Source organism: Euprymna scolopes, chromosome 6 (genome assembly GCF_053919585.1).
Source record: "Euprymna scolopes isolate OS-2025 chromosome 6, ASM5391958v1, whole genome shotgun sequence".
NCBI lineage: Eukaryota > Metazoa > Mollusca > Cephalopoda > Sepiida > Sepiolidae > Euprymna > Euprymna scolopes.
The window spans coordinates 86,586,407-86,608,922 of record NC_136487.1 but is presented as its reverse complement, the minus strand read 5'-3'; the positions used below and the strand labels follow the sequence as shown (position 1 = coordinate 86,608,922).

At 33.2% G+C, this 22,516-nt stretch overlaps 1 protein-coding gene across 7 annotated transcripts in view; it reads right to left on the bottom strand.

Moving 5' to 3' along the window:
- Window positions 1-22,516, bottom strand: part of LOC145277762 (hemicentin-1-like) — a 508,122-nt gene that overhangs the window by 297,432 nt on the left and 188,174 nt on the right. For 5 of the 7 annotated variants that reach the window (XM_080129486.1, XM_080129488.1, XM_080129489.1 and 2 more), the window contains exon 2: window positions 353-388. The exons of the other annotated variants lie outside the window; for them this stretch is intronic. In XM_080129486.1, the coding sequence (XP_079985612.1) occupies window positions 353-388 (36 nt within the window). The remainder of the gene's footprint in view (window positions 1-352; window positions 389-22,516) is intronic. 7 annotated transcript variants of the gene reach the window in all.

The following is a 22,516-nucleotide window of genomic DNA, read 5'->3' as shown; positions in this document are numbered from 1 at the left end:
GTAAATACCTCTAATAAAACTCTGCACCAAAAATGCAATCTTTTGAGCTATTGCACACCGTCCAACGATCATCCGTCTAGGAGGAGATACAATTTGAAAAACGGAGACAAACACACACACAGACATAGTGAGATTTATATATTAGATAAAGATTTATAGCGTCGGTAAAAGTAAGAGATGTAATTTTTGTGATTTTAACAACAATCTTTAAGTCAGTGCAGGCGAGTTTTTCTAGTTAGTACATAAATAAAAGGAAATAAATGACAGGTATTATGCAGGCGAAAGTGTGGTTAAGCAACAAAAACGGGGAATCTGAAGGTTATGAAATTTGTAAAGTAAAAAAAAAAGATACCCGTTACGTCGGTTGTTGCTTCTTGGCCATGCAATCCTGAAAATTTGAAACCAAAATATTATTATATAGAAAAACATTACATGACATAATTTACGACCAACTTAATTTTATTTGATAAATAATCTGATTTAGCTGAATTGTTAACATTCTGAAATGAAACAGGAACCCTCCCCCCAAAAAAAAAAAGTAAGAAAAACAAGTGAAGCATGCGTGGTCCTCCGTAAATGCACAGTGAATGAGGCATAAAAAATGACTCGGTTCATCATTTGCCCCCTTCCCCATTTAGCCCCCAAAGTCCCCAGGGAACGTCAAATCCTTTTGAAAATGAACAAACGGTGCAGTTTTAGGGCTTAACATATGTAAATTTGAGTTCGGCATTGTGCCCCCAAAGTCTTAACATATTTAAATTTGAGTTCAGCACCATGCAAAACTGCTAAATAGACATACACAGAAAAATTTGGACAAATATGGTAAAATGGTCCCAAAATTTTTTATTAGCTCTAAAAAGCCCCTGGGATACACTCAAGAGTTATTGCGAAGTATAGACAAGCAAAGTTATATAGAAATCAGTTAGTTACAACTTTTCAGAAAGTTTGATAAAAATCCAACTCATCATTTTTTTTATGAGCACAAAACTGTAAATTTTAGCCATTTTAACATGAAAGGGACCGTGGAGTTTTCGCCCAAAATCGTTTCTGTTACTTTTTTTTACGCATATCATGTTTAATGTTTGTGCAAAATTTAAAATATATCCAAGGCGTAGTTATTGAAAAAAGTGCGGATAGACGAACGGACGAGGGTGAATTTACAGGTCCACCCTCCTTTTGTCGGGGGGCAAAAAAAAAAAAAATCAAATATCTATGATTAATTTCATATATCATTTTATTCAAAGCTGGTCTATTAATATTACAGTCGAAGTTTTATTAATATTACAGTCGAAGTTTTATTAATATTACAGTCGAAGTTTTATCACCCTTAAGACTATTTTTAATGTAAAAAAAAGGGCGAATCCAACTGAGAGAATCTTTAGATATTTTCAGTTTAGTTTTTGTTGTTGTTGTTTGTATCGGTGTTTGCATACGAGTGGGTGAACTAGAAAAATGTTGAATTGTAGAATTCTTTGCTTTTCGTGGACTATTGACAAAAATGGCATTTAGAAGTTGCAGAGAGAACACTTATAAAACGTCACTGTACGACGAAAAATGTAAATGAATGGAGAAGTTGAGAAAAAAGATGGCGGTGCAAAGAACGAAAAGAACATGGAGCGAGGCAAAGAACGAAGAGAGAAACGAGGGAAGGATCAGAGAGAGAGAGAGAGAGAGAGAGAGAGAGAGAAACGGGGCAAGGATCGGAGAGAGAGAAACGAGGCAAGGATCGGAGAAAGAGAGAAAGAAGGATCAGAAAGAGAGAGAGAGAGAAGGATCAGAAAGAGAGAGAGAGAAGGATCAGAAAGAGAGAGAGAGAGAGAGAAGGATCAGAAAGAGAGAGAAGGATCAGAGAGAGAGAGAGAGAGATGCAAGAAAGGGAGAGAGATAAAGGGGAGAAAAAGTAGATTGTAGAAGTGAGAGACGGAGACAGAGAGAAGGAAATAGATACAGAGAAAAGCAGACAGAGACATACTAGCAAAGGCAGAGGAATATATAATTCAGCAATGATGTGAAAGCTATTAAGTATAAATCAGAGATAAATTCCATAAAACTTGGAGACTAGATTCATTTTTAAGAGGATCAACTTTGCCATGAAAAACATAATAGGGGCAGTAAAGAGGGGGAGGGGTGGAAGAAAAATGATCTGTTTGATTTACTGCACATCACCTCCACTTCCTTTTCAGCACTCAACGACACACAATATCCAAATGGAAACGATTCAGTCAAACAAAAGCTGCCATTTCCCCATAGCTGGAGAGGGGATATTAATATGGTTTCCAATGCTATTGCGGGGTGTCTGTCAGCTAATTACTTCTAGTTTATTAGACCTATGCGCATGGAATTCGGTAGGAATGGTTCCCTAAATAATCAATTCTACATGAAGAGGTTATACTTTTCTTATTTTGTGTTTTAACTTATTTTTAAGTGTTTTAATATTTTTTCAATTAGTAAAATCTAATACAAATCCATATAATGGGAGTAGATTATGTAATTATGAGCTTCCATACTTTTCAAAATATTAGCGCCATGTCTATTTTTGACGCAAACAGAGTGCTTTCTCGCTACAACTCTCAGTTTTGTGGATAATTTTAGTCTTTTTAGCCCAAACTAAAGATATTTATTTTTTTAATTCACTATTAAGGATTTAACTTAATTATAATCTTTGAAATAATTCCATAATAAGCAATATTTATCTTCCCAGAAAGTTTTAAACATGATTTTTTTTTCATACTACAATTTTCATGTAAATTGACGGAGTTCTTATAATCATATTTATCTTCCAAATATTTCGCACATTTTTTTTCTTTTAGAGATTAACTTTAGGCTTTAATCTTTCAAACACAATCAAAAAGTAACCAGAAACATTAAAAATATTATAAGCCGGCTTTCAAAACCATGGGCCATATCAGTTTCACTATTAAAATGCACGGATCAAGTTCATAGACTCTTCTGGAAAAAAAAATTGAACAGTGGCCATTTTTATGTATGAAGAGATAGATGCTCACCGACGATTTAAACACTAACCACTAGTTTAAATGTTTGACGCAGACGAAATCACGAACTAAAAAAGAATGGATTAATCGGAAAACGGTAATCACCTGAATATGATATCACCCCCCCCCCTACACGATGGACGATAGACAACTCTGCGTTCATCCCACTTCCTCCCGCAGATTATTAAAAAAATATTCCAAGTGTGACTCGTTAATATGGACCCGTCCTTGGACAGGTATCTCAGCCAGTGCATATATAAAGCAACTGGGATTATTACTATCACAGATCAAGCTTAGGATATCGCATTGAGTATTGAGTCCAAAATAAATGATGCAAATGTTATTTTATTTTTATTCTTCCCATTTTTTGTTTAAATTAAAACCAGATGCAGATATACTGTTCTTTTTTTTTTTGCATTAGATGGGGATGGGGACGGGTTACAAGATCATAGAGAAAGGAAGGTGGCGGGAGAAATAATATGAAGTTTGACAGTGACCGTCAGCTGGATATTTGGTTCCCCTTCCACGATTTCTATTTCCTGATTCAGTTATTAAAGAGCATCTGGCGTTTGACACCCTTAAAAGCTTTAGATGCTTAATAAACAAACAAAAGCCAGTAAAACACCAGGCCATTGTCTATGAAATAAGATTCTGAAATAGGATATAGGTAACACCCTGCTCCTCCATATACATACAAAAAAGTTTGGAAAAGGAAAGGAAAAAGAAAGGAAACGAGTTGGAAAAAAAGAAAGGAAACGGTCTGGAAAAAAAAAAGAAAGGAAACGGTCTGGAAAAAAAAAAGAAAGGAAACGGTCTGGAAAAAAAAAGAAAGGAAACGGTCTGGAAAAAAAAAGAAAGGAAACGGTCTGGAAAAAAAAAGAAAGGAAACGGTCTGGAAAAAGAAAGAAAGGAAACGGTCTGGAAAAAGAAAGAAAGGAAACGGTCTGGAAAAAGAAAGAAAGGAAACGGTCTGGAAAAAGAAAGAAAGGAAACGGTCTGGAAAAAAAAGAAAGGAAGGAAACGGTCTGGAAAAAAAAAGAAAGGAAACGAGTTGGAAAAGAAAAGAAAGGAAACGAGTTGGAAAAGAAAAGAAAGGAAACGAGTTGGAAAAGAAAAGAAAGGAAACGAGTTGGAAAAGAAAAGACAGGAAACGAGTTGGAAAAGAAAAGAAAGGAAACGAGTTGGAAAAGAAAAGAAAGGAAACGAGTTGGAAAAGAAAAGACACGAAACGAGTTGGAAAAGAAAAGACACGAAACGAGTTGGAAAAGAAAAGAAAGGAAACGAGTTGGAAAAAGAAAAGTTTGTGAAAGAAATCTCATGAAATATTGAAAAGGCCAGATAGAATAAATACGTGCCTATATAATTTGCTTCAAAGTTATGATTTCCAAACAGACACTGGCAATAAAAGACTAAAAAATTACCGATAGCAGAAGGAATGACTTTTATCACCACCTGAAGAATCATAGCATTAAAATAAATTAATTTGCTTCTAAGTAGAAAAAAATTCTAAAGACTAAATGCTTCACTATCCACTTATTCATGTACATACTATGTTGTTTATTTAATATAAATTGTTATCTATGCAAGCATTTCTGACTACATATGTACATACGTAATTGTCAAGTCAATGGAAATCATTGTTCTTAAGTTTACAATAATTTTCAATTGATTAGTTGGCCTGATGAAATATGTATGCACATATATGTTACCAAAAATTTTTATATGAATAAAAATTTAAACTAAGTAAATATACTGCTCTGCTTCGTATCATTTGGATTATTCAAACTACTGTTCTCATTTTGAGCATCATTTCCACAAGGTTTCGGTCAATGTAACCTTCAACCTTCTTCAGGTGTACGTTGTTGAGCTCTGGAATCTGCACCGAATTTCGAACATAATCCTTTATTTAATTTGCGAGGATAGTATGCTCTCGTTCCGTCAGCCATGACTGGATAAAGGTTCTAAGTAATTCGTAATTGCATTTTTGGATGACTGCACTGAGAATCGAATATTCAATTTCAGAAGAAAGTCACTTTTACAAATGAATATTCCCAAGTAGTTTAACCATTGCACTGCGGGCCCGCAAGGATCGGTGGCACAATGGTTAAAGTACTTGGAAAAATGATAACCTCATTAATTAAATAAAGGGTTCTGTTCGAAATTCCATATAGATTCCGGAGTTCAACAAGCTGTACCCGAAAAAGGTCGGAGGTTACATCAACCGAAACATTGTTAAAATGATACTCAAGGTAAGAACAATAGGTCGAAGAATCACAGTAATACGAATAATCAATCCTCATCTCAAAAATTCAGAAATATTTATAGAATGTTATTTAACGCTATTAAGTAAGAATAGTAAGATAGATTGGATAAGCAATGTTAGCCAAGTACAAAACTACACATGATATATATATTATATAATTTTTTTTAGTTAGCATAAATGTTCATGTAGTAACTCAATAGTGTATGTCTAGAGCTCTTCAATTCACATCCTGTGAACCATAGTTATTCAAGTAAAAATGGTTGAAACAAGAAAAAAACAAAAGACAAAAAAAAACAAAACAAAACAAAAACAAAAAAACAAACAAATGATTTACTTCCAAAACAACTGAAAATGAAAAGCAAAATCGTACAATTTAAATGGGTAATGAATCCATTTTGATTTTTTTGCAGCCTAACTGAGGAATGTTTATACACTGATGAAGCCTCCTCATGAACAGCGGTGGTATTTGATATGTCATGAAAATATATGTTCTTGATTGAAATGGGTAGAAACAATTGTTGTAAACAAATGTATTTTTGAAGCAAATATGAAATGTCTTTCTTTGATAGAACAAGGTTTACATGGCGTCATTATGTATATATATAAAGAAAAGAAATCAAAAATGTAAATTAGAATTGGCAAGAAAATTTACTGTTCGACAGAATACTAAAAAAAAGGATTAAGAAATCTTTAATTCGGAGTTTCAAAGAATGCTATTCCTCTCTATCTTTTTTGGAATATTCCGTCAAACAATAAATTTCCTTGGTCTACTTCCTATTGTGGTTGTATTGAGCTTTTTTATTTGGTTGGGATTATTATATAAATATTAATATTTATTTTATATAGAATTTCACACTTGCTTTTGTCTAGTGAAGAGCAACGTTTTTAATCAGTTTTTGTTGGAAAATTTGGTTGGCAAGGGGTCAAAGGTCAAAACATTTGACCTTTGCGGTCTGTAACAACCTATTCAGCCAATTTTTAGTTTAAACATTTATAATTTTACATAAAGCGTATTCAGACAGTTAGCAACCATTTTAATCAGTTTTTGGGCGAAAAATGGCTGCCAAGAGGTCAAAGTTGACAGAGTTGATCTTTGAAGACCCTACCAAACTCCTCGACCAATTTTGAGTCTAAACACTTGAAATGTTAGATGTAGGTTAACTGGACATGAGTCAAGCTTTATATATATATATATATATATATATATATATATATATATATATATATATGATTTCGTTCATTCTCATGAGACAATGGCCACCCCTGTAAGGATAGCTGCACGTGTAATTGTGAAGCAAGAGTTGCACAATCCCAACCACACCTCTACTGAATATATGCTGCTTTGGTTCACTGGCAAGAAGTCCAGGACGATTAGAAACAATGCCTAGATAACCGATAATAGAATACACTTAAATATGAAATTTTGGTTGATGCAGATTTTGTATGTATTATTATATTATATTAGATCCAATGTAAAGTAATGATTTAGAAAGTTAAAAAAATAATAAATAAAAAAATAACTCATGCGCCACCACCAAGAATCGAAACCCAAACGTTTAGCTTACGATTTACTTTTTCTCTGCTGTTAATGACTGAGCTATGAAGACTATGCTGCAAGACTAAAAATTAAAACATGAACCAATAGCTAATACATTATGCATGCATATTCGTAATGCCGCCATTCGACCTTTACCTGGCAAATTTCATTTATTTATTTATTTTTAATTTTCACACTTTTGTACCGATTTTTCCGGGCTAAAACTCAAATATAAAGTTTTACATGGGTTCAAATACCTTATATATGAAGTTTCATGTCGTAGACCAAAACTATAAAAGTTTGGGAGGCAAAATTATGAAACAAAAATATATACGCATACATAAATATATATGGAAACAATTTTGTGTTTACTATAAACTTTTTACGCAATTATAAATCACGTAGAATATCTGCATGAATATAATTACATATGTAGTTAATAGTTAACCAAAGATGATAATCACATAAGAAAACCGAAAAAACTAATAGAGAATTAATTAAAATAAATGTTTAAAAGGCAAATTAGTTAGATCTTTTGTTAGTTAATAAAATTCCACGACCCATATTTAACAAACTTGTATTTTCTTTTTAAATAAATAAAAAAGGAGTTTTAAAGTGAATATCAATACACAAAAACAAATTTATAAGAATATATATATATATATATATATATATATATATTACAATAAAAAATGCGAGCATGAAAAGTAATATGGTTAAGCTTAAACATGGAAAGTAAAGGATTAGTTGGTAAAACTGGAAAAACAATGGACAAGAATTGATTATATAATTTTATAAATTGAATAATGAAAAACAGAATTCTTAATGCTGCAATATTTTAAGTTATAAATTTATTATATTTTTTACTAGAATATTTTGTTCTTTTCTTTTCCAGTTTTAACAACTAGTCCTTGACTTTTCCATGTTTAAGCTTAACCATATTACTGTTCATGCTCACATTTTTCTATTGTAATACATGATTTTTCCAACCTTCCAGTAAATTCACTTGCCCCCATAAACATAACATACACATATGCAATAACAAAGTTCAGCACTCGCCTGCTTTCAATAAAATCCCAATTATCTCCCTTTCATGCTTTCATTCTCTCTGGTTCACTTGGTACTTCTCTTTTCGCGAGAGCCAGTCATAAAAAACGTCGCTCACCTTACGTTTTTTTTTTTTTTTTTTTTTACGATTTTGAACACCAGTAAATTCATCATAGCTTTTGTTTTACTGAACGAAAATTGAATTTTTTTTCACAATATAGATGAGAAGGTGATCTATAAACTTAAATAATACTTAACCATATATTCACAAAACACTGTGTTTGAATGATATTTATATGCTTTAGTACAAAGAGAAAAAAATAAAATAAAAAGTATATATTTTCAGCATATACAAAATAATACTGCTCAGACAAACCACATAATTCGGTAATAAAAAATATCTTACTGCTAACAATACAAAAGAATTCTACTCTTCCATATTCTTAGTGAGAGCAATGCTATTCAAACACTAATATATGACCTCTAAGGGAGTTTGAATCGTTGGGATCATTGTGATACTATTAATCGGAATCTGAATTGGGAATTGGAAGAATCGGAATTTTTTGGTGTATCGGAATCGGAAAAATGTGTGCCTATTTCCCAATGCCCAAAACGATTCATTTAATTGTCTTTTTTTTATTTATTTTGTTAAAACAAAATTTTCCACTGCTGATAGTAATGATAAAATAATATTTATTGCTTTTAAACTAGAATTTCCAAATGGTCACTCATCTGGCACTAGCCAGGCCCAACGTTGTTTAACTTCGGTTATCTGACGAGAACCGGTGTGTCAACGTGATTATGCCGTATATATATACGTACATTAAATGTATAGCGATTTATAAAGAATCAGAATCGGTAATCGTATCGGAATCGGGAAATACATTGGAATCCTCCCATCAATAATATATATATATATATATATATACACACACACACACACAAACCCTTGTACACATGCATGCGCATATATACATCCGTTCTTATACACACACACACACACACATATATATATATATATATATATATATATATATATATTCATGTACATTTACGTACTGAGAGCCTATACCTATAAAACAAAATAGTTATACCTTTTCTAAATTCAGTTGTACTCGTTCATAACTTAAAACAAACAGCAGAACCAGTAACTTAACTGACCCCCCTGGACTTTCAAGGTTATGATTGAAAACGGATTTATGATCAATGTGAATTCGGAAGGGCATAGCTCGTAAAGGAGACACCATGAAAAAATATTTTAGTAGGAAGAGAACTTGAATCAAATATATTACAATGAAGAAATTAAAAAAATATTCATTTGCCGCCTTTTTTTTGTGTGTGTGTTGTTGGCATGGTATCAAGCAAACATTTACCACAAAGATAGCCAGTTTCAAAATTAACTTCGACGGACAAGGAAACCTTGTGTGGCTGTTGGTGAGATGTAGAATCACTGACCTGACCGAGCGGTATGTCACTCCTTCTCACCACCCACCACAGGGTGTGGCGAGAGATAAAAAAAATGATGTAACTCACTGTATCCTTTCTTGTTTCGAACCAGGAATAAAATGAAATATTTTACCAAATTTGTTCATATCTATCCAGCATCATAAGCAGTAATGTTAGTATGAATAGTAGATATTACTCCCATTTTAGTTCAAGATAAAGCAAAAACCTCCTCTGAAACACACACGCACACCAGTAGTGAAGATTTCAAAGCGAAATATATATTGACCTTGAAATGGTTGCTAATGATATATGCTCTGAAAGTGTAAAAAGCGTTTTCGTTGAGCTTAATTAATCGCGCCAATTGGGAAAAATTATATATATATATATATATATATATATATATATATACAGGGTGACCCCCCCCAAAAAAAACCCCGAAAGCTAAATGGAGGCCATCTAGAACATATGCTGTAGAACAGAGAAAAAAAGGCCAAAGACCCTAGTAATTTGATGTGATGTTTTGAATATAATAAACTAGTTAAGACCAAAGTTTCATTTCATCCGGACAAAACACTTAGAAACGGGGCCTAATTAGAGTTGGGTCCCGTTTTTTGGGGTCATCCTATATATATATATATATATATATATATATATATATATATATATATATACACACTGAAATAATACCCATCTAAGAAGGAGTTAAATTGAGTCTTTAAAGAGAATTGTGCACCACGTTTTTGCCCACTAGCAAAGATTAAAATAAAAATATGATACTAAACCATTTGTCTAGAATCCTTATTCTTATTTTTAACAAAATCCATTACATGATTTTTATTCTCTAAAATGTCTCCAAATTAAAACTTAATCTTAAGGAGCCTTACAAAATTAAAATTAAAAGAATCTTTCTTTGGTTGTCTAATGAGTATGGATCAGATTTAAGACATAAATCTGATATTTTTTCAATTTTCAAATGGGAGGTCGTGACCATATCATGCTCCATAATAAACCCTTTAAAATACTCCAAAGAAACTGGAATTTTTGGGTTATAAAAGTTAATCGAGGTCTAATACCCATTTTTTAAATGTCACAAAAATCGGGGGTTTAGTTTGATTTAGTTTTAGGGGGTAAAAAGAAGTTGGAAACATTTTGTAAAAATTTAGCTACTTTTGATTTTTTTGGAAATTTTAATAGGTATTAGACATCAATAAATAAATATCGTTCAAATTTCAGACTTAACCCCCCCCAACATTTTAACGAGTTTTTTTAGGGGTATATGAGCACAATTTTCCATTTGAAAATCAAAATATTTCAGATTTGTATGAAATATGATCTACAATTAGAAGACACAAATTAAGCAAGATTTCTTGAATTCAGTTTCTTCAAGAACCCTTAAGCTTAAGCCTAAAATTTTAATTTTCTAGATTCAAAATCATGCAGCGCATTTTGATCAAAATTGGAATAAGGATTCTAGACATAAGGTTTAGTATCATATATTGATTTTAATCTTTTTAAGGGGACATAAAAATGGTGCAAACTTCTGTTTGAGGGAAGTAATTTTAATATTATACAATAGATAATCCAATAATATACGCAATTGTCGATTGACAGTCCTTTACGTATAATAAGGAGCTTCGACTTGCATCAATCAAAAGTAGACTTACGATGCGTCGCAGGAACGGAACTATTACGTAAGACTAACCGTATATATATTATACAAGCGTAGTTAAAAGCAACGGTTGCTCTGCGCATGCTTTTTGATCTGAGCCTCAAGTTAAATCAGAGAAACATCAAAAAGAAAATTTAAGATGAGCTGCTGCTGCTGCAAAGCTGTTTTTATCTACGAAATCATTAAATTTCAGAAGCTAGAAAGTTAGGAGGGATAGGGTTGTGGTGGTGGCGAGGGATTAGATTCTCTGATTAAAATGGTCAGACCAGGGGGAATCGCAAGAAGGAAGATATGGCATCCTCCCAACCTCCGCAATCTCAGATTTGAAACTGAAGATTTAGAAACATCAAGACTTTATCAAATAAAATGAGATTCCTTGTTGCTGTAAGATATTTACAGTAAACGAGGGGGGGGGAAGAATGATAAAAACTAGTTCTCATCTGAATGACGTGTCATGACTAGATTTAAAAGAGAGTAGATATAAAGATATAGATTACATTCCAGATCACTTGGACGCGCCACTTCTCATCGGATCAACAAAGTTAAGCAAAGTTGATCTAGGGCATTTCTCGTTTCAAGATTCTTAACAAATTTAATCGAGCAGGGATTGATTTCGAATACTAAACCTTTCTTTGTTAGGAAGACGTATTTTTTGGCACGGTGCATCCTACCAAGGCAGAACCTCCTCTTTTTGAGGGAGAGAGGTTATAGTTGATCGCTTGAGACATCACTACCGGATAATACTGACAGATCCGTTCATAGCTAGTTCTGGACTCAGAGTGCTCCCCCTTCAGTTGACATCCATTCTATAATCAAGACTATACGACACAATCACATTGACACACCGGTTCTCGTCAGATCACCAAACTTAAGCAACGTTGAGCCTGACTAGTACCAGATATGCTTTCCGCTTATCTCGGCATTGTTTCCAGTCGTCCTGAACCTCCACTTGCAACTGGTATTCAACAATGTCGACTCAGGGAGATGTGGTTGGAGATTGCGCAACACTTGCGACAAAAATTTCACACGCAGGCACCCTTACCGTGGGTATCCATAGTCTGTCAAGACTGAAGGAAGCTCATCATATAATGAAGACTAATGTGTATTTGTTATATTTTTATATAAATAAATATAGACCCGTCCCGTCACACAAAAGTTAGCGAGTAACAAACCTACCTTTGCAAAGCTTCCAGAGGAAACCATTTCAAGTGCTTTGCCCTCGGTTTCGCTTCTCACCCTAATACAGTTTTAAAAAAATGTTGGGAAACTCTCTGAATTAGTGTCTTATAAATATGCTTTAAGTTTCATTATGTATTTGCAGTTTTAAGGAGGTATTGTCCTCATAGCTCTCTTAGAGATTCGGCACACAGAGGGGCATGAGGGGATTCAGAACACTTCCTGTTGTTTTCCACGGAGAATTTTATATGCAAGATTTAAATTTCATCGCAATATGAGATATTTGAAGTTTTAAGAGTGGCTATGCTCCCATAGCTCTCTTATGGGGGAGCACTTAGTGATTTGGGACCACTTCCATTGTCTTCCCTGAAAATGTTATTTATGAATACATTCTAACATTTATGTAAATTCTCTAACCTTTCTATAATATGGAATGCAAACTGGATCTGGTCAAAGAATTTTTATCAAATAAATAAAATATTGGTAATTTATAAAAAAGATCACGACCATGAAAAAACACAAGAAAAAATTGATTTAAATGTAGTTTGATTTCATTGTTTACTTTATATATTCCATTCAAAATACAGTTAGTATTATGCATTTAAAATTGAGAAAACACGCTTAAAAAGTGTCAACGTTACATGAATAAAGCTGAAGCAAAACAAAATGACCAGCGAATTTGAACTGATGTCGTGTTTATCTGAGGAGAGAACTCGAATTTCGACTCTAAATGAGTCCTCACTTAATGATATCTAATAATGCTGATAATAATAATATATTAATAAAACAGTATAAAATGTGTGTGTAATGATATCTGTCTGTCAGTATATAAATATTTAACCAATTAACTCTTAAACTACTCGTTACACAACACTGAAAAAATAGTAATCATACACCAAGGATAAGTAAAATCTTTGTTTGGATGGATGAATAATGCGTACAGACATATCAGCAAGTTGAAATGCAAATATGTTCATTTCAACTTGCCGACATATTTCCTTTTCTTTCTGCGCATGCCCATATTAAACGACTTGAAGAAATGAATTGAATATTAACTTTTTTTTCATCTATTTTTCAATAGCTGCATCGGTAATGAACGCGTCTTCAGCGTTAAATGTATTGGATCCGATTCTAGCAGTCATTAAAAAATGTTTTTTTTTTAAGCACTACTATATATTAGATACAATATAATATTCAATAAAGAATTCGTTCTGTAATATGAAATCTGCAGGAATCAAAATATATTTAAGCATATTTTATGACTGGTAAGGTCGGTCGCCCACCGGCTATCTAATAATATTTAATCTATATATATCTATAAAAATGAGAATTGTGTGTGTGCATGTGAAGTCTATTTTCAACCTATATAGTCAACGAATATTTTGATCTTCAAACATGAAATTTGGTATATAGGATATTCAGACATGAAAACTTTTTCATCGGTTTTCATTCAGAAAAAGGGCTTCTAATGAGTAAAATTTGAAAAAAAAAAAACTGGTACGCGGAGGTCATCTGATTTTTATCTATCAACTGTTTCACGAATACACATGTGTTAATCGTTCACGTGACAGATTCCTTATGTTAGTATTTAGTAGGTTTGAAAACACATTTTAAAGATCGTGTCAAGATGACGTAATGGTTAACGTACTTGACTCACTGTCTTGGTTTTTGGTTTTGATCTCAGCTCGAGTATTTTTTTTATTTTACTTACAAGAAATGAACTATTTAGAAAAAACAACACTCGCATGCACATGTTCCAGTTTTTGTATAAATTAAAATATAATATTTATGCGTATTTTATGACCGGGCAACGCCGGGCGGCCTGCTAGTAAAAAACATAAAACTACTTTTAATGCCTAATTTTCTTGCATTCTGACATGGTCGCGATCTTTATAAATTACCAAAATATTATCAAATGCTGTGAATGCTCTCGGTGTGAAGGTGACGACGTGCATACGAGACGACCACCACAAAGAATATCTAAGCACAGGATTCACCAACGGAAAAGATGATAGCAAATAATATCCGGTGCAGTGGAAGTACTACCAGAGCCACCGAAACCGCGTCAACACCCCTGATAAGCAACTGATGAGGACACAGAATATAACATACACAACTGTACGTTATGCTCATCTCCTTACGGGCGGAAAGATGTGAAAAGGCAGGGGAAGTGGGATTTAAAAAGCCGGCGCCCTAAAAGAAGGGCACTTTGAACTGAAAAAATATGTCGGGGATATTCCCGTCGGTAGGGGTGATTCAGACCATTAGCCTGAAACCAACCCCTTTCTCAATGGATGAGTAGGTAAAGCCTGGGAGGGTGGACCTATTACTGCACAGGAGCATACGGACCATAACTCAGGTGCCGAAGAACAAACCATCTCAATGGTTTTGGGGACCCGAGGAGAAACCCCGAACTGGTGTATGTAGTGTGAAGACAATTAATTTTATAAATATATTAACAGGGTCACCTGGCGTTGTCTGGAGCAAAAGTGTATTAAAACTTCTATATACGTCTTTCTCTTTTTCCTCTCCTCCGTTTTCCCTCTTCATCTTCTTCCTTTCTTCTCAGTTTAGCCCATTCCTCTCTGGGTATATGCACATACAACTCTCCTTTATATATAGTATATATAAATACATACAATGCCTCAAAAACCGACCCATCCTTGACCAAACCTACTCCAGTTGGCTCCAACAAAAAGGAAATATTTTTTCTAAATTTTAGATATTATTTATCCGAGATATTGCTGATCAAGAATATACTAAATTTGTGTTTGTTTTGTAATTATTTTTTTTTTACTTTTAGCTGGATGCACGTACACACAACTGTCTTTTATATAATAATAATAATAATAATAATAATAATAATAAAAGACATTTCTACCCATGCCATGCCGTGTATGTCTGCTAGTTTTAAATAAAGAGGTATGAAAAGTAGCGATATTTATTTGAGATGACATGATAGATAAGCAGTTTGAACCAAATCTAGAAAACACTGTCGAGTCCATCAGTTTTACTGCTCTTACTATAGAGACGGACTTGCACTTAATATCAATTCAGATAAGAAATAACTTTTATGCGGCTTCCTTTTTCAATTATTCTAAGGCTTGGCTGACTTTGTCACTGCAGGCAGCTGACAGCAAACGAGAGGGGTGGGGTCTGAAAGGAAAACGGGTGTGAGTACGATAGAAGATACAGGATTACTGATATGGCTGTGATCTGAAGGTCTCCTTGTCAGCTCCCCACAGCTCTCTCCATGGGAGAGGGAGAAAAGATTTCATTAGGAAATCCTGTTTGTGTTGGCAAAGCACCTCTACCCCACACACAAAATAACCGATGGGTGTAAAGGATATATAATCTCGAAGTGCCAAGATAGTATACGGGTAGATTAAGGGGTACAGTCAGCAGAGTATTATTTGGATTTATCGGACTACTGTTCTCATCTCGAGTGTGATTTTCACAACGTTTCGGTCGATATAACCTCCAACCTTCTTCAGATGTATCTTGTCGAATTCGGGAATGTTTCTGTCGAACTCGAGAATCTGGACGGAATTGCGAACGGAACACTTTAATTCACGGGGATAGTGTGCTCTTGTTCCGTCAGCCATAATTGGATAGACGCCCTAAGTAATTTGCAATTGTATTTTTCGGTCACCCACAATGAGGATTGAACCTTCAACCTTCAGGAAAATATTACTTTTTACCATTGATTTTTCCAAGTACTCTAACCACTGCGCCTTGCGGACGTGAAGTAAATAAAGGGTTCCGCTCGAAATTCCGTGCAAATTCTCAAGTTCGACAGAAACATTCCCGAGTTCGACAAGATATACCCGAAGAAGGTCGGAGGTTATATCGACCGAAACGTTGTGAAAATCGCACTCAAGATGAGAACAGTAGTCCGATGAATCCAAATAATACGAATAACTAATCCTCATCTCAAAAATTCAGAAACATCTGCCAGCAGAGTGTTACCCAACCTCTTTCCCCGGATCGTGTAGTGAACTTTAAGCCGTATGTCCTGTCTTTAAGAATTTCAGTAGTGCCTTGCATCCCTCTAAAATTTTATTTGCTTTTTTGTTACTTAAAATGTTGTTGGAAATAATGACAGAGTCGCTTTTAAACAGTAATAACACACAAAGAAAAAAATATACCCGGAAAATCTTTAGTGTATTTAAATACAGTTATGGATTTAAATACTTATGAAAAGTGCTTTTTATACAAACATAGCATGGTTACAAATTCAATATTTTTTTTCAATATGTGAAAATAGAGGATAGGTAATTTTTTTTCGTCCTGAAGAGATCAATGTCTTTTTAAAGTTTCGACTGAATCATGTACCCGAATGTGTAGTCATGCTGTTTGTATAAATGAAATTTTCGAGAGAGAGAGAGAGAGAGAGAGAGAGAGAGAGAGAGAGAGAGGGTAAAAAAGGGAAAGTGAGTCTCTGTTCATATCCCTGTGAAAAGTTGCCATTTGTCCTCTTGTTGATACTGGACGAATCAGAGTTAAACTAATGAAAAACGTATGTAACTGGCAAATAAATAATAAAAAAAGACTAACAGAAAAAAATGGGTAAAATTATTGAATCAATGCCAAGAAAAACAAAAAAGAAATGGGGAAAAGATAGGAAAACAAAATGGAGGAAAAGAGTTTTTAAAAAAACGAAGTCTGAAAAATATTGAAAAAAAACATCGAAAAAAATGTTGAATCAAAAATGCACTAAAAATATCGAGTGAACAGTAAAAAAAAAAAAAAAAAAAAAAAAAAAAAATGGCACAAGTAGAAAAAAAACACGAAAAGAAAAAAAATTGAGACAACTGAAATATTTTTATTCAAAATAAGTATCGCGTAAAAATCCTACGAAATTATGAGTAATTGGGACAACCGAGAAGAAAAATCCACCCAAAACGAGTTTTTGCCTTTTGTGCGGGTTGTTCTAAGTGGTAGTGGTGGGTGTTATTAAGACTTTTATTACAAGTGACGAATTATGCTAATTTCCTTTTCTTCCATACTGAACGAATAACGAGAAAATTCAAGTTAAAAAAAAAAAAAAAAAAAAAAAAAAATATATATATATATATATATATATATATATATATATATATATTAAGGAGTAGTATGTGTGTGTGTGTGTGTAGGAGAAGATTTAACTTTGGAAATTCATGTGCTTTTTTTTTCGACTGAATTTTTGGTGCTTGTCTAGAATTTCCCATATATAACTACTTCATTTACTCACATAAATTAATATACGAAAGTATAAATTTATGCGTAAACTTTAAGTATTTACTTCAACAGTGCTCAATACGTAGGTAGAGCTAGTTAGTAAGTTATAAAATATATATATGGCGATTAAGCTACACAGACTATTCCGCATAAGCCTGAAGCATCCTAGAGTGGATGAAACGCGGAATAGTCTGTGTAGCTTAATCGCCATATATATTTTATAACTTACTAACTAGCTCTACCTACGTATTGAGCACTGTTGAAGTAAATACTTAAAGTTTACGCATAAATTTATATTTTCGTATATTAATTTATGTGAGTAAATGAAGTATATATATATATATATATATATGCATACAGTACTGTTTCGCTGTTTCACAGCTCATCAGTGCGGCTAGACAAGCAACTACCACAAGCCAGGATCGAAGCCCAAACGACAGTCAGAGCTTCTAACCGTTGCGCTATTCGGCTGCTGCTATGCGGGCAGTGAATTAACAATGTTTTGACATTGGACAAATACCTAAGCTCAATTCGTCTACACAAAGAGCATCGCTTAATATACTAATAGTAATTTGTATATCACTTCCCTATATGCTATATAAAATGAAAGAAAACTATTATGTACTTACTCGTGACAGAAAAAATAGGGAAACATAAAATCACGTAAATTGATCAAATAGTTTTATTATTAATTAAGAAAATCATTTTAACGCGAATTTGGGTTTTCCAATGCCACTTTCTCGTTCCATATTAAGAAAGACTTTCTTAAATTTCGCAAGTTTGAATTATTTGGAGTCATCTCCTTTGTTCCTTTAAACTGTTTTCGAGATACCGTCGCTCTTAGCTTACCATAACGTTTTATTTTCTTAATTAAAAATAAAACTACTTGATCAATTTACGTAATTTTTGGAGTTCGATATTTTCTTTCCGCTACAAGCACGTGCATCATTCAAAATTTTTCTTTTTTTCTTTCTTTTTAATACAGGAGGAATTCTGAACAAGCACAATTTTTTTTCTTCTTTGACAAATTTGAGATTTATGATTTTACTTACTAAACGAATGCTTATAAACAAACTTAAAAAAAAAAATTAAAACCAAACTTGCGATTGAACTTACTGTTGGCACGTTGATTTTAACATACAAAATAAACGCCACTAACTGTGCAAAAATGTAATGCTCTACCGGTATTTAGTTTAATTTTCGATTTTTAAGTGATTATCAGGTTTTTGTACAATGCTTATATCAGCCATGTTGTGGGTTTGTATTACTGTACACATACATTCGAAAAAGTTGTTAAAAATATATATAACAAATAAATGTTATCAAAGGCAAGATAAATTACTTTTCTACCAAACTGGATATAATTTTCGTGCTTTTATTCAATTTAACATGTTTATTCAGCTCGAAAAGCATACAGTGTTTACCGATGTATTGGAAAATTCAAAATGGCGGCCAACTCTCTCTTTAACACGGTAAGTTAAAAGATGTTATAAATAATAAACTAGACAAAATACTATTAAAAAAAAACACCGAATATATGTCAAGTTATGTCACGGTAACATATATTGAGCGAATTTCTAACAGTATTTTGTCTAGTTTATTATTTATTACACCTTTTTCCGAACTTACCGTGTTAAAGAGAGAGTCGGCCGCCATTTTGAATTTTCCAATACATCGGTAGATACTGTATGCTTTTCGAGCTGAATAAACATGTTAAATTGAATAAAAACACGAAAATTATATCCAGTTTGGTAGAAAAGTAATTTATCTTGCCTTTGATAACATTTATTTGTTATATATTTCTTTTTTAACAACTTTTTCGAATCTATGTGTACAGTAATACAAACCCACTATTTAATTATTGGAATTCTTTGAGATGAGTAATTTGTATAGTTATTTATTTGCGAACTGTTATCCCCCTCTATTATACTTGCTGTTTTACGACATTTCGGCCAACTATTCCTCTGACCTTCGTCACGTCAACGAAGGCCGGAGGAATAGTTGGCTGAAACGTCTTGAAACAATAACTGCAAAAGATGAGGATAATAGTTCGCAAATAAACACAGAAAACGTTTTAAAATATGCTAAATGAACTAAAATTTATAAAAGGTAGGTAAAAAGAGTAACTTATCTTGCCTTTGGTAACATTTATTTGTTGCAGATTTGTTTTTTTTTTATGCATTTTTTGTTGTTCTGTTAAGTATAGTTGAAAATACCCGTGAATTTTATTAGTAATTTCATTAATTTTTTGGAAGTGCCAGTCTGTTTGATACTTCAAAGAAGTTCAAACAACCTTCCGCAGGAGCAAGCCGACCTGTGGCAACGTTTAGCTTCCTAATATTACTACTACTACTACTACTACTAATAATAATAATTATAATCTGCATAATAATAATAATACGTATAATATTACTTATACTACTGCTATTAATAATGCAACTATTAATAATGATCTACTACTAATACTTCTATTACTACTAATAATGACAAAGAAAGAAAACTGACACAGAGAGGATGTAAAATGAAACCAGAATAACAAAAAGTAAAGAAAAAAAAAAAGATTTAGATAAAAAGACAGAATACAAAAGATTAAAAAGAAAAAGAAAATTACATTGTGGCAGGTACAAGAAAAAAAAAAACTGTAGGGGTCACAGTGTGAGTGGAGAGAAATGAAAAGATTTCGTCGCTGTTGGTGAGCAGTTATATTCATTTTTAATAAGAACATGCAGGGAAGAGAACCTGGGTAGAGAGAAGTATGGCTAGAATAATATTATTAAAAGAAACGATTGGAAGGGAGAGGAGGAGAAGACGGAGGGGGTTAAAGTAGGTAGACTCTAATGAGCGGGGGAGGGGACATGGAGGTGGGCGAGAACGGCGAGACAAGAATATTGGCAACAGATTTCTTCTGAAAAAAAAAAAAAAAAAAAATCGAGGCAATTAAGAAAATCTTAATCGTACCCGAGTCGAATCGTTTACAAGATTTTCAAAAAACAATGATAGTAAATATATTTTTGATTTTATTTAATAGAAAGGAACGGACATAGCAATAGGGATTGAACCACATGTATGTTTTTATGAACATTACAACAAAGAAGTTATTTCCCTAGGCCTACCCGTCTGTGGAACAAACTACCGCAGAACTGCGTCCCAACTGACTACAACATTGTAGTTTTCAAGTCCAATGTGAACAAATCTTTATTGAGTTGTCTTCTTAAATAATGAGATTCTGCCAAACCTCTATCATCATTCCCAATTATCACGGTGTTGTCTCGCTGTCCATTTGATCTTTAGTCTAAATGGTGACGATATATAATTGCAAATTAATATTTTCCAGATGAAGCAACCAATGTCCCAAAATTCATAATTATCAGTTTAAGTTTAGGAGTGAATCCTATGAATAGCAATGTATAAGCATGTATAGATACTCAACATACATACACATTTTATATATATATATATATATATATATATATATATATATATATAGGGGGGGAGAGAGAGAGAGAGAGTTCTTGAATCTCGCTAGATTCAACTACTCTGATGAGTCGTAGACGACGAAACACGTGTCAGTGAATAATTATATTTTAAAAACAATAATTATGCCGCTCCCCCATATGGGGGTACCAAATTGGTTAAAGGGAAAATTATTCCCAACTCGCATTTAGGTAAAAATGCTCTTTTGTAAATAATTGAATTCATTCAAAATATATCGCAAAAAACAAAAACACACACACATATATATATATATATATATATACATACATACACACACACATTATATACGGCATACTCACGTTGGCCTATCAGTTCTTGCTAGATCAGCGAAGTTTAGCAACAATGAACCTGGTCAGTGTCACATGGTTTACAGTTTGGGAATGCTAAGTGCTGTATGTACCGCACCGGACATCAAAATTTCCAGGTTGGTATTTCGGGCGTGCTTAATCTTCATTAAGGCATGCATCTAGAAGGAAGACTGCTATAAAAACCTAAGGTCTATTGTCTGTTCTGTCTTGTGGCAGCAATTGCATCAACTGAGATTAGCCGTTCTACCAAAAAGTGTGGTTGGTTCTGTACAAAGCCTTCACCACTTTAAGCACATCATTTGTGTGGATTTCTGAACAACTTAATTATGGTGGAGCTCATACACTGAAATCAATGGACGAATTCCCTATAACTATATTATATAAATATTAACATCCGCAGATATAGGTTTCATCATTTGTAGACGTATCAGTTTGGCTTCATCCAACCAGCACTTCATCTTTGAGATTCGGACCCTGGAGCTTTAGTTGAAAGATAATGCAGGAGAAAATTTAATTTATAAAACTCACTAAGCCTTACTGACTGTCAGTCTGTTTCCTTTTGTTCAGAGTGCATCTTCTCTGAAACAAGGTCACAGAATGGCCAGAGGCGGGTCAAATGATTGCGTTCTTTTATGAGTTATGCAGCCAATGAATATAGTTACTAAGAAGTAAAAATTGAAAAAATGGAACTTGGCAGCCATAAATGCTCTTGTACGCATGTGCAAATATGTTTATACTAATATCTATTCAATTTTAACTATTTCTTATCCGTCCGACGATAAATCAAAGAGTAACGACGGAGCGCTAAATGTTTTGGCTTCGATTCTCGCTTATAGAACGCAAGTCATTTTGATATATATTTTCACTTTTGAAATCACTATTACATATTGGGTACAATATAATCAATATAGAATTGGCTTTATAATAAATACGAAATTTGCATGAGTTAAAATATTATATTTAAGCGTATTTTACGATCGGGCAACGCTGGGTGTCCTGCTAGTTTATTATATTTAAATCACGCTGATTGGTTTCAGTAAATGGATCACTTACGTTCAGAGAAGAATCTCGCATATCAGTTTAGACAGGAACTGTTTTTTTTTTTTTTTTTTTTTTTTTTAATCAGAATGTCTCTCCTCACTCATAGAGCGAATATATATAATACACAATATGTATTTTATAATTATAATGAAGCAGTTTTCTATGATAATGACTTGTTTGTTCTGCATCTTTTTTAGTCTCCCGACAAAAGGATAGTAGACCTGTAAATTCACCTTTGTCTGTCCACTTTTCTCAATAACTTCGAATTTTTTGAAATTTTGCACAAACATTAAACATGATATGAGTAAAACGGTAATGGAA